This window comes from Salmo salar, chromosome 21 (genome assembly GCF_965601325.2).
Source record: "Salmo salar chromosome 21, fSalSal1, whole genome shotgun sequence".
In the NCBI taxonomy this organism is placed as follows: domain Eukaryota; kingdom Metazoa; phylum Chordata; class Actinopteri; order Salmoniformes; family Salmonidae; genus Salmo; species Salmo salar.
Genome location: NC_138311.1, coordinates 1,294,461 through 1,307,905, shown reverse-complemented (window position 1 = coordinate 1,307,905; position 13,445 = coordinate 1,294,461). Strand labels below are relative to the sequence as shown.

General features: G+C 41.2%; 1 protein-coding gene across 1 annotated transcript in view; it reads right to left on the bottom strand.

Annotated features, from left to right (window-relative positions):
* mycbp2 (MYC binding protein 2) overlaps window positions 1-13,445 on the bottom strand; it is a 386,518-nt gene that overhangs the window by 31,201 nt on the left and 341,872 nt on the right. The window contains exons 73-76 of the mRNA XM_082967288.1: window positions 10,948-11,136; window positions 8,103-8,210; window positions 5,825-6,034; window positions 2,510-2,617 (exon numbers count right to left, since the gene is read on the bottom strand). Of these exons, the coding sequence (XP_082823414.1) occupies window positions 2,510-2,617; window positions 5,825-6,034; window positions 8,103-8,210; window positions 10,948-11,136 (615 nt within the window). The remainder of the gene's footprint in view (window positions 1-2,509; window positions 2,618-5,824; window positions 6,035-8,102; window positions 8,211-10,947; window positions 11,137-13,445) is intronic.

The following is a 13,445-nucleotide window of genomic DNA, read 5'->3' as shown; positions in this document are numbered from 1 at the left end:
GCTGCTGCCTACCACTGCTCAGTCAGACTGCTCTATTAAATCATAGACTTAATTATAACATAATAACACACAGAAGCACGAGCCTTCGGTCATTAATATGGTCGAATCCGGAAACTATCATCTCGAAAACAAAACATTATTCCTGTTACATTGCACAACCTTCAGTGTTATGTCATAATTACGTAAAATTCTGACATATTACCCAAAGTGTTGCATATACCCTGACTGCGTGCAATGAACGCAAAATGACACAATTTCACCTGGTTAATACTGCCTGCTAACCTGGATTTCATTTAGCTAAATATGCAGGTTTAAAAATATATACTTCTGTGTATTGATTTTAAGAAAGGCATTGATGTTTATGGTTAGGTTCAGTCGTGCAACGATTGTGCTTTTTTCGCAAATGCGCTTTTGTTAAATCATCCCCGTTTGGCGAAGTCGGCTGTCTTTGATAGGAAGAAATAGTCTTCACAGTTCGCAATGAGCCAGGCGGCCCAAACTGCTGCATATACCCCGACTCTGTTTGCAAGAGAAGTGACACATTTTCCCTAGTTAAAAGAAATTCATGTTAGCAGGCAATATTAACTAGATATGCAGGTTTAAAAATATATACTTGTGTATTGATTTTAAGAAAGGCATTGATGTTTACGGTTGGAGCAACGTGTACCTAAGCGATTATATGCAACGCAGGACAGGCTAGATAAACTAGTAATATCATCAACCATGTGTAGTTAACTAGTGATTATGATTGATTGATTGTTTTTTATAAGATAAGTTTAATGCTAGCTAGCAACTTACCTTAGCTTCTTACTGCATTCGCGTAACCTCGTGCAGTGCAATGTAAAGCAGGTGGTTAGAGCGTTGGACTAGTTAACCGTAAGGTTGCAAGATTGAATCCCTGAGCTGACAAGGTAAAAATCTGTCTTTCTGCCCCTGAACAAGGCAGTTAACCCACTGTTCCTAGGCCGTCATTGAAAATAAGAATGTGTTCTTAACTGACTTGCCTAGTTAAACAAAGGTAAAAAAAATTAATATATATATCGGCCAAATCGGCGTCCAAAAATACCGATTTCCGATTGTTATGAAAACTCGAAATCGGCCCTAATTAAATCGGCCATTCCGATTAATCGGTCAACCTCTAATAAACATCAATGCCTTTCTTTAAAATCAATACACAAGTATATATTTTTAAACCTGCATATTTTTGTTAATATTACCTGCCAACATGAATTTCTTTTAACTAGGGAAATTGGGTCACTTCTCTTGCGTTCTGTGCAAGCAGAGTCAGGGTATATGCAGCAGTTTGGGCCGCCTGGCTCGTTGCGAACTGTGTGAAGACCATTTATTCCTAACAAAGACCGTAATTAATTTACCAGAATTGTACATAATTATGACATAACATTGAAGGTTGTACAATGTAACAGCAATATTTAGACTTAGGGATGCCACCCGTTAGATTCCGTATTTCACTGAAATAATAAACGTTTTGTTTTTGAAATGATAGGTTCTGGATTTTACCATATTAATGACCAAAGGCTCGTATTTCTGTGTGTCATTATGTTATAATTAAGTCTATGATTTGATATTTGATAGAGCAGTCTGACTGAGCGGTGGTAGGCAGCAGCAAGCTCGTAAGCATTCATTCAAACAGCACTTTCGTGCGTTTGCCAACAGCTCTTCGCTGTGCTTCAAGCATTGAGCTGTTTATGACTTCAAACCTATCAACTCCCGAGATTAGGCTGGTGTAACCGATGTGAAATGGCTAGCTAGTTAGCGGGGTACGCGCTAATAGCGTTTCAATCGGTGACGTCACTCGCTCTGATACCTTGAAGTAGTTGTTCCCCTTGCTCTGCAAGGGCCGCAGCTTTGTGGAGCGATGGGTAACGATGCTTCGAGGGTGGCTGTTGTCGATGTGTTCCTGGTTCAAGCCCAGGTAGGGGTGAGGAGAGGGACGGAAGCTATACTGTTACACTGGCAATACTAAAGTGCCTATAAGAACATCCAATAGTCAAAGGTATATGAAATACAAATGGTATAGAGAGAAATAGTCCTATAATTCCTATAATAACTACAACCTAAAACTTCTTACTTGGGAATATTGAAGACTCATGTTAAAAGGAACCACCAGCTTTCATATGTTCTCATGTTCTGAGCAAGGAACTTAAACGTTAGCTTTTTTACATGGCACATATTGCACTTTTACTTTCTTCTCCAACACTTTGTTTTTGCATTATTTAAACCAAATGGAACATGTTTCATTATTTATTTGAGGCTAAATTGATTTTATTAATGTATTATATTAAGTTAAAATAAAAGTGTTCTTTCAGTATTGCTGTAATTGTCATTATTACAAATAAATACATTTATTTATTTTTTTTAATCGTACGATTAATCGGTATCGGCTTTTTTGGTCCTCCAATAAACCAAAACGTCCACCACCTGGGGTCCTGAGGAATGAGTTTGGGAAACGCTGCCCAAAGGCCTTCTCTGGACCTTTCCCTCCACCCACCTGTGCCCTGGACACATCTGAGCATGCTCCACAGATCAACTCGCTGGAGTCGTAGTCGTCTCCCTGTCCTGCCTCCGCGTCACAGCGCGCCTCTCCCCCAAAGTACGCCTGCAACAGAGGAAGGAAGGGAAAGGGTCAGGGGATAAGCCTCCCAAATAAGTTTATTAGAGACAAGTGAAACTGACTGACAGACATCTGTGAAAGATATTACTTCCAAAACATTCCATGTAGGGAAAATGTATGCCTGCTGCTACTGTGTTCCCAAAGGTTTAGCTCACTATTTAAGTTTTCGTTATTTTTTTTAATTCACACGACAACACTCTTGCTAAATCGACAATAAGTTCAATCTTAAAAAATCCCTATAAGGAAAACATCCATTCTATGGTCCCGCTTTAAACGACGTGCAGCTTATAAAGGCTTAACAAAGCCTTCATAAACACTACATAAATGTGTAACAAATCATATATAAGTGTATGTCATTCTTTATAAATGTGGCATAACTGTGACATAACCGCCAAATGTGACATAACCCGAGCGAAGCAGCGGTCTAAGGCACTGCATTGGAGTGCTTGAGGCGTCACTACCAACCCGGGTTCGATCCTGGGATCTGTCGCAGCCGGGCCGCGACTGGGAGACCTATGAGGCGGTGCACAATTGGCCCAGCGTCGTCCGGGTTAGGGGAGGGTTTGGCTGGCCGGGATGTCCTTGTCCCATCGCGCTCTAGCGACTCCTGTGGCGGGCCGGGCGCATACACGCTGACACGGTCGCCAGTTATACAGTGTTTCCTCCGACACATTGGTGCGGCTGGCTTCCGGGTTAAGTGAGCAGTGTGTCAAGAAGCAGTGCAGCTTGGCAGGGTCGTGTTTCTGAGGACACATGGCTCTCAACCTTTTTGCAGCGATGGGACAAGACTAACTACCAATTGGATATCATGAAATTGGGGAGAAAAAGGGGTATAAAAAGAAAAAAAAAGAAAAAAAGGTATATAGGGAGAAATATGTCAAATATGACCTAAACCTGTGCTTTATAAAGGGTGGCATAAGCACCGCTTAATAAAGGCCTTATAAATAATGTTAAATTTATTTGATGCTTCACAAAGTTCTCATGACTGTCCTGGTGTGATTCAAATGAGCAGATCAGGTTTGCAATTAATAAACTTCCACTAGACCCCCTCACCCACAGAGGGGAGGAGAGAACTGGAGTGGGGGTTTTGACACCTCACACCCTGTCATAAATTAAAGTAGAAGAAGACTCTCTCCCTCCCTCTTCAAATGCGCTTAGGAATGTGCCTTTGTTTCGCAGACAGTCTTCCCGCCGAAACTCTAACACGTTCTAACGCCAATACTGGAACAATATTTTTAACATAAGAATGTGGGGAATGGTCAGAGAGAATCTATAGAAAACTCATGTCATAATGGTTTGTCATTAAAAAGGTTATTAAGGAAATACTGTAACTTGAAAAGTATTTACACTACAGGTATGAAGTCTCCATCCTTAACGTTGTATATGAAATATGAAAAATTATTGAAGTATTTTTGTGAAGATAGATTCACTTATACCTCCTAAAATCACATTCCTATTTCCTATAAACTGTGCATAGTAAGTAGCCACACCCTGAATGAGGTCAGAGAGCGTGACAGACTGACTGACGGAACCGTCCCCTTTGGTCAGAGCGCATAAAAGGATTGGTAACAGAGATTAACATTAGACCAGGAAACGTGAGGCCGTAGCTACACGTTTGAAATGGTTAGAACTTTGAACCTCAACACGAGGTGAAGAAAATCAACTCACCTCCCAGACTATACCAGAAAGACGGCGGTGGTCGAATCCTGAATACCAATGAGGGGGGAAAAACTCCCCTCTCAGACAATCACTGGTACAGCTGATGAGCTGTCCTGAGTCAAATATCTAGAAAAGCAAACTCTTCAAACCATCCTACCACTCTTGCCAAATCACCGTAGTATGCTACTCTCATCACCACCATGGGAACCATCGACACGGCTGGTTAACCCATCTTCAAAGAAGCAGCTTCAGGAGCGAACGGAACAGAGTGAACTCTGTAGTTCTGTTCAGGACTATACGACACGACGGACAAAGACATTCACATGTAAATACATTCATGATTTCTTATTCCAAATGGGCGGCGGTTCATGTGCAAAATATTTGATTACTGTGAGAATAGTTTCGAAAATGTATTGAGGATAAGTCTCTCTCTCCCTCTCTCTATTGCCAACGCAACAATATACATTGTAATACAATTATAAAGAATAACAAATATAAAATGGTAGCAAATAATAATACTACAAAATGAAATGAAAAAATAATAAAATGCTAACAGTCAATAGTAGAAATGTAATAAATATAAAAAGCTAAACATGGAAAATGAAACTATAACTTATAACTAAATAACTGCTATCTTCATCATTACATCAGTGCTACAACTAACATCATCATTACCACTACCACCACTAAACTGTTATCATTACCATCACCCCATACTACCCATACCACTACTATACGGAATGATAATCACAACAAGAATAATATTAATAACAATAATAGTAATAACAATAAAACTAATAATAAGTAGGTTACTGTTTACTATGCAGATGTTATTATTCAGTGTCCCTCAGGCTATGGCAGGCAAATACATATCTGACTGCAAGAAGAGCCATTGCTCCTTCGCCAATGAGTATTTTTAGTTTTAAAATGTGGAATAAATGTAGTCATTTCTGTGAATAATGAATATCTTGGTAAGGAATATTTCTCACAGTAAAGGAGAAGGTGCATCTCTGTCTCTACCTCCCCTGTCGTGCAGTGACCACATACACGCTCCTCTTTGGGTAGCCATGTCTTTTTATGTCTGCCGGTTTCTATTGCCAATTGGTGGTCACTCAGCCTGTACTTGGTAATGATCTGTCTCTGCTTCGTATTTCTGACAGAGTAGAGATAATCAGCCAATTCGTATTCTCAGTTTAGTGCCAGATAGCAATTCAGCCTATTTTTGTCTTTGTAAGAAAACATTATAGCATAGGCCTATACAACGTCTGAGCCATGTTTACATAGTGATTGCACACGCATACTGCACTTTATTTTAGTGTTGCTGTTGATGAGTAATCATATGTTCTCATCAGGCATTATATGACTCATGATCATATATGTAAATCAGGAATACCAACATTTAGCATTTTCTTAGATAAACAAAAATGAACTACAGTAACTGTTGGCATTTCATATCGAAACCGAACCATGACCCTAAAACAACAATATGTACCAAACCATGGGTTTGGTGAACCGTTACACCCTAGTGCCTACCTTTTGGCACTTGTAGCAGACGTAGTAGGCGTATCGATTCATTGCGAAGCCGGCCGGGTCGTTGTGGAAGCGGGCACCGGGCGTGGTGATGGCCTCGCTCTTGTGCAGCCCCTCATACTCCATCCTCATCAGAGCCTTCCTCCGTACGTCCTCAAACAGCTCCTTGATAGGGTCCAGCAGGTCCTTGATAACCGAGTGGTTGATCATGTTCTGGGAGGAAAAATGCAACAGCCCAGTCAAGTAAGAGTCAATTCTATCTCCTTTTTTAACTCGGTTGGCACAATGTTAGTTAGTTCAAACTCAGTCAGAGCTGTTATGATCCAAGCACGTTACATTGAAAATCATGAAGATATGAATCTTTGCAAGGTCAATTTGTAAACTCTACATAACACAATTCATTGCCACTCATTGGAACTTTTGCTTTGTTTTATTTTATTGACCAGATAGGACAGTGAAGAGCAGAAAGTAAAGGTAGGAGGAGTGCGAGTCAGAAGGGCAGTAGGTTGGATTCGAACCCATGCAAGTCCTGTGAATGCTGAGGTCAGAGGCACTAACCATTAGACCACACAGGCCACATCATCTCTGTTAAACCTATTCATGGTTATGTATGTGTTTTATAGTGTGCCTATGGCCCTACTACTTGCAAAAATTCCAGTTATTTTAGAGAAGTAAATCCTTTCCAATGTGTGGTGGATACGGTTTCCCATGTAGCCCTTTGTGGTGTAAAGTGGGTGCGTATCAGGTATCATAGGGTACCTGCGCGCTGCACATACTATATGCATGGTAACAGAGAGCCTCAATTCTGGTATAAGGGGGAGCATAAGTATGGAATACCACTAGAAATGCCGGCTAGAAATGCTTTGTGTGCAAGACTAATGTCACGGCCCCTCCTCTGCAGTGCAGGGGCGATTCCTCCTGCAGGCAGAGGAGGGTCGTTAGTGATTGGAGCTGGCGTGATTGGAGCCACCTGGGCTCAGGGTATTTAAACCTGCTGCTTCACTAACCACGCTCTCGCTCCCTGCTCCTCCAGGTATGATCCTGTTTTGTTTGTTCCTTTTGTAGGTTTACTTAGTTTCCACTCAGTCATGTTCACACACACAGATTCATGCATCCATGCACCTTACATACACCCTACATTATGACATTTCCACACCTCATTCCTTTTTCTTTGTTTAAAGTTAATAGTTTGGTTTATAATAAAGAATATTTTGATTGGCCTATACCTATTGTCCATGTCCCCTCATTTTTGGCACAGGCTATGAGCCGGCCTGTGACACTAGTGACAAGTACATTTCAGTAAAATAGACAAAAAACCTGAAAAGGGGCGAGCCCTCCATACAAAGCAAACAAACCAGCAAACCAACCTGGTGAACTAAACCAGCAAATCAATAAGCAGATCTAAATCCATACTTGGTGCATTTATGAGGGAATAGATGGAAGATAAACGGGCGGGATGTTCTCCCACTGTTCTAGACCATATTTGAGGCTGTGTATTACTAGATGTTCCAGGGCGATACTGGAGATTAGTATTATATTCACCATAGCCTGGCAACAAGGGCGCAGCCAATTTGCTGAGGTTGTCTTTCAACTTCTGGCGCATTGATAGACAGCTGGTGATGTGATTAGATATAAATTACATTTGTCAAAACAATTAAATAACTTGCACAGAATTTGAAAGATCTTGTAATTCTCTGGTGAGAAAAGTTATTGAAAAGGATAAGGCTCAACGGTTGCTCACTATTAAAAACTACATTTTATTTAAGTAATAGTTAAAACCTTCACTTTCAGCTTTCATCAATTGATTTCATCTGAAAAAATTTAAGTAGTATAAGCACTCAGTAGCCGACGTTAGCATAATTTGCATTCTCATAGAATAATAACTGGCGGGTTAGCTAGTTAAATTTGTAGCACAACAGATTGCAAATATTCTAATGTTATCTACATAAAAACATTTCAGCACCGTTTCTGTCTTTTGCCATTGGTATTCTGTGTCTAACAACATTGCCCTTTCAAGCATTGATCTTCGATTTAAAAGAAATACAGCCTGTATGGAGAACGATCATTAGATAGTCTAATAAGCTAGTCTAGCTAACCCGCCATGTTACGTTTCCGGGAATGCTAACGTCGGCTTCCAAGTGCTTATATTACGTGAAAACGACACATTTAGTTCTTATTTAATTCTGGTTTTGCTTGTGTGTCAATGGGCCGGATGTTGAAAGACAACCGCTTTCGAAATGGCTCGGGTCAAGTGGGCGGGGCTACATAAGTTGAATAGTACCTTGCAAATGGGGCAGGACATGAAGCCGAAGGTGATCCTGGGCCCGAGCCAGCGGTTCTCCAGAACACGACGGGTACACTGGAGGTGGAACACGTGACTGCAGTCCAGCTGAGGAAAAGAACAGAAACCACACATAGAACATTTGGAACTTGACCTCGAAACATCTATGGCCTAAAGACAAACAAGGTCGTTGGTTCAAATAGTATTTCTATTATTATCAAACACTTTAGCTAAACATGATTGAACCCGCCTGGGGCGTTGAAACTAATATAACAGTCCCACGAGTTCAAATTCCACCCATCTGGCACTCCAGGCAGGCAAAAACCCTCAAAAGTATTTGAAAGAAAACAGATTATAATAAACCCAGGTGTGAGTCACTGTCTGAATCAAGCTAGTATTATAGAGATACAATATAATACTATCAACAATAGTATTTGTATCGTCTATATACTGTAAATGCAGTTGCCACAGTATTGAAGCCATTGGACGCAGTTTATCATAGCGCATTGCGCTTTAGTAAGGGCGATAGGTTCAGTATACACAATTTTGCATTTTATCAGAAGGTTGGCTGGCCCTCTTTGAAGTAGCGTAGATCAATGCAGTGCTCTCGGTCTATAAAGCCCTCTTACATAAACTTCTGCCGTACCTTACGTCATTGTTAACGCACTGTACACACACGTACACATGGATTTTGTATTGTAGATATGTGGTAGTAGAGTGATAGACTGAGGTCACACACTTAATGTGTTGTGAAAGGTGTTATGAAATGTTATGTCATGTAATATTTGAAATTGTATATAACTGCCTTAATATTGCTGGACCCCAGGAAGAGTAGCTGCGATCCTTAATAAATACAAAATTGATCCCCTGCTGATTTTGTACGTTTGCCCACTTACAAATAAATGATCAGTCTATAATTTTAATAGTAGGTTTATTTGAACAGTGAGAGACAGAATAACAACAAAAAAATTCAGAAAAACGCATGTCAAAAATGTTATAAAATGATTTGGGTTTTAATGAGGGAAATCAGTATTTGACTCCTCTGCAAAACATGACTTAGTACTTGGTGGAAAAACCCTTGTTGGCAATCACAGAGGTCAGACGTTTCTTGTAGTTGGCCACCAGGTTTGCACACATCTCAGGAGGGATTTTGTCCCACTCCTCTTTGCAGATCTTCTCCAAGTCATTAAGGATTCGAGGCTGACGTTTGGCAACTCGAACCTTCAGCTCCCTCCACAGATTTTCTATGGGATTAAGGTCTGGAGACTGGCTAGGCCACTCCAGAACCTTAATGTGCTTCTTCCTGAGCCACTCCTTTGTTGCCTTGGCCATGTGTTTTGGGTCATTGTCATACTGGAATACCATCCACGACCCATTTTCAATGCCCTAGCTGAGGGAAGGAGGTTCTCACCCAAGATTTGACGGTACATTGCCCCGTCCATCATCTCTTTGATGCGGTGAAGTTGTCCTGTCCCCTTAGCAGAAAAACACCCCCAAAGCATAATGTTTCCACCTCTATGTTTGATGGTGGAGATGGTGTTCTTGGGATCATAGGCAGCATTCCTCCTCCTCCAAACACGACGAGTTGATGTCAAAGAGCTCCATTCTGGTCTCATCTGACCACAACACTTTCACCAGTTGTCCTCTGAGTCATTCAGATGTTCATTGGCAAACTTCAGACGGGCATGTATATGTATTCTTGAGCAGGGGGACCTTGCAGGATTTCAGTCTTTCACGGCGTAGTGTGTTACCAATTGTTTTCTTGGTGACAATGGTCCATGCCGCCTTGAGATCATTCACAAGATCCTCCCGTGTAGTTCTGGGCTGATTCCTCACCGTTCTCATGATCATTGCAACTCCACGAGGTGAGATCTTGCATGGAGCCTCAGGCAGAGGGATATTCACAGTTCTTTTGTGTTTCTTCCATTTGCGAAAAATCGCAACAAATGTTGTCACCTTCTCACCAAGCTGCTTGGCGATGGTCTTGTAGCCCATTCCAGCCCTGTGTAGGTCTACAATCTTGTCCCTGACATCCTTGGAGAGCTCTTTGGTCTTGGCCATGGTGGAGAGTTTGGAATCTGATTGATTGATTGCTTCTGTGGACAGGTGTCTTTTTTACAGGTAACAAGCTGCGGTTAGGAGCACTCCCTTTAAGTGTGTGCTCATAATCTCAGCTCGTTACCTGTATAAAAGACACCTGGGAGCCAGAAATCTTTCTGATTGAGAAGGGGTCAAATACCTATTTCCCTCATTAAAATGCAAATCAATTTATAACATTTTTGACATGCGTTTTTCTGGATTTTTTTATTGTTATTCTGTCTCTCACTGTTCAAATAAACCTACCATTACAATTATAGACGGATCATTTCTTTGTCAGTGGGCAAACATACAAAATCAGCAGGGGATCAAATACTTTTTTCCCCCACTGTAAGATCGCAGACCCGGAATCAGGGATGGCTAACCCTGGAGATCCGTTCTCTCTCCACAGAGTTAGGTAAATCTGCTTAATTTTAAAATGTTGTATTAATATCAAGCAGATATTAATACCTATTAGTACCTACCAGATACCTAACTCAGTGGATGTCCAAAATTCCTTAAAGTTGGTTGTTGGTGCCTCTAGCGCAATTCAGTCCAATTCAGGGCCTTTTTACTGAAGAATGTGTTTGTTTCATATGATTGTGTTTTGCTTTCCGTGTTTTGTGTGTGCTTTTCATGTATTGTGTAATTTGATGTTCATTGATGCATTCATGCAAGGCTCATCTGCAAAAGAGACTGTGGTTTCAGCATGACTCCCTGTTTAAATAAAGGTGAAATAAAATGTAATTCTGTGTACAGTATAGTATACCTGGACAGAGGGAGCGGCAGAGAGCGCCTCAGTGAAGCAGATCATGCACATGTCGTCAGCGTCCTGTTTCAGGCAGCCTGTGCTCTTGTTGCAGCCGTGCAGACAGGGCAGGCAGCTCTTCTCATTCCTCACCCCACCACAGAGGTGGCCGCATGCTTGTGTCTTACTGCACGCCAGCTTGGCATACTCCTACAGAGGGCACGGAGGGGAGTGAGGGTCAGGCGATGGGCTTTATCGAATACATCTAATCAAATCCACTTTATTGAAAGTGCATTTACAATAGCAACACCCTTTGCAGTGCAATACTGTACAGCAGGGTCGGGGGTCAAATTGAGTGAGTGCCTAGGAATTCAATTCATGAATTGTAGAATTTAAAATAAATTTGTATCTGTGTGTAAATACAACACCAGTAGCCAGTTGCCATTGTATTTGAGCTTCACCTTTTACTATGCCCAGTTGGTTTTATATATGCATTTAATTGTGTACAAATAATTCAACTAAATAATATATATTGAACAAAAATATAAACGCAATATGCAGCAACTTCAGCGATTTTACTGAGTTACAGTTCATAGAAGGAAATCAGTCAATTGAAATGAACAGGACTGAGTCTGAGAAACGCTGGATCAGGCTATGGATGGTAGCCATTCAAAGGTAGTGTGCCTCCTCTACTAGGCATAAGAATTAATGACCAACATGCGCAAGGCATCTCAGAGGGTTTTCTGGTTTTTGGTAACGCAAAAGTAATGTAACATGTTACTTTCCATGGTAAGTAATGTTGTAATTACTTTTAAAGTAATGTTGCCCAACATTGTCCCTAACTGTCTAGCTTTCATTTCAGAGATTATTAACGAGCTGGACACAGTCAAGAAACTGTGTGATCCATTTATAATTTTTACACAGTTTAGATTTGGTTTTAGTCATTTTAAAGTATATTAAGATCGACCTGCGAGCCTGATTGGACCCCCTCGAGGATGTGCCTTTTCCCTTTTCTGAAACATAAAAAATATATAGATGAATGAAAAGTTATATTTTTTTGCACGATTAGAGAAAAAATTATGTTCCAATAAAGAGATACAGATCTTCCTCTCTGATTATGGGTGAACTATGCCTCTTTTAGCCTCCACAAGAGGCTACAATTTATGTAATAGGTTGCTAAGTGTTGAACTAAGGTAGTTATAGGATTTTAACAAGATGGTCCACTTTTTTATTTTTATTAAAAAATATATATATTTGCTCGCCTCTCTTTAAAAATATTTTTATCCGTTAAACATTACATTTGTGGGGCCTCCTGAGTGGCGGTCTAAGGCACTGCATCACAGTGCTAGAAGCATCACTACAGACTCAGGTTAGATCCCGGGCTGTATCACAACTGGCCGTGATCGGGAGTCCCATAGGGCGGCGCACAATTGGCCCAGCATCGTCCGAGTTAGGCCGTGGGGGGGCTTAACTTGGCTCATCGCGCTCTAGCGACTCCTTGTGGCGCCTCAGGCTGACCTCAGTCGTCAGTTGAACGGTGTTTCCTCCGACACATTGGTGCGGCCGGCTTCTGGGTTAAGAGGGCGGGTGTTAACCTGTTATGGCTAGGGGGCAGTATTTTCACGGCTGGATAAAAAACGTACCCGATTTAATCTGGTTACTACTCCTGCCCAGTAACTAGAATATGCATTTAATTATTGCCTTTGGATAGTAAACACTCCAAAGTTTCTAAAACTGTTTGAATGGTGTCTGTGAGTATAACAGAACTCATATGGCAGGTCAAAACCTGAGAGATTCCTTTACAGGAAGTGGCCTGTCTGACCATTTCTTGAACCTCTTTGCCATCTCTATCTTTTACAAAGGATCTCTGCTCTAACGTGAGACTTCCTACGTCTTCCATGGGCGCTCAGAGCCCGGGAAAAACCTGAATGTCGTCATCCCAGCCCCAGGCTGAAACACATTATCGCCTTTCTCAAGTGGCGATCAAGGGACTGTGGGCTTAGGCGCGTGCCCTGGCCGCCCCCGTCTTTGTGATTTTTCCTCTGTTTGCCGAAAAGGAGATTCCCGGTCGGAATATTATCGCTTTTTTACGAGATAAATTGCATAAAAATTGATTTTAAACAGCGGTTGACATGCTTCGAAGTACGGTAATGGAATATTTAGAATTTTTTTGTCACGAATTGTGCCATGCGCGCGACCCTGATTTACCATTTCGGATAGTGTCTGGGAGCACGAACAAAACGCCGCTATTCGGATATAACGATGGATTATTTTGGACCAAACCAACATTTGTTATTGAAGTAGCAGTCCTGGGAGTGCATTCTGACGAAGACAACAAAAGGTAATCAAACTTTTATAATAGTAAATCTGATTTTGGTGAAGGCTAAACTTGCCGGGTGTCTAAATAGCTAGCCCGTGATGGCTGGGCTATGTACTTAGAATATTGCAAAATGTGCTTTCACCAAAAAGCTATTTTAAAATCGGACATATCGAGTGCATAGAGGAGTTCTGTATCTATA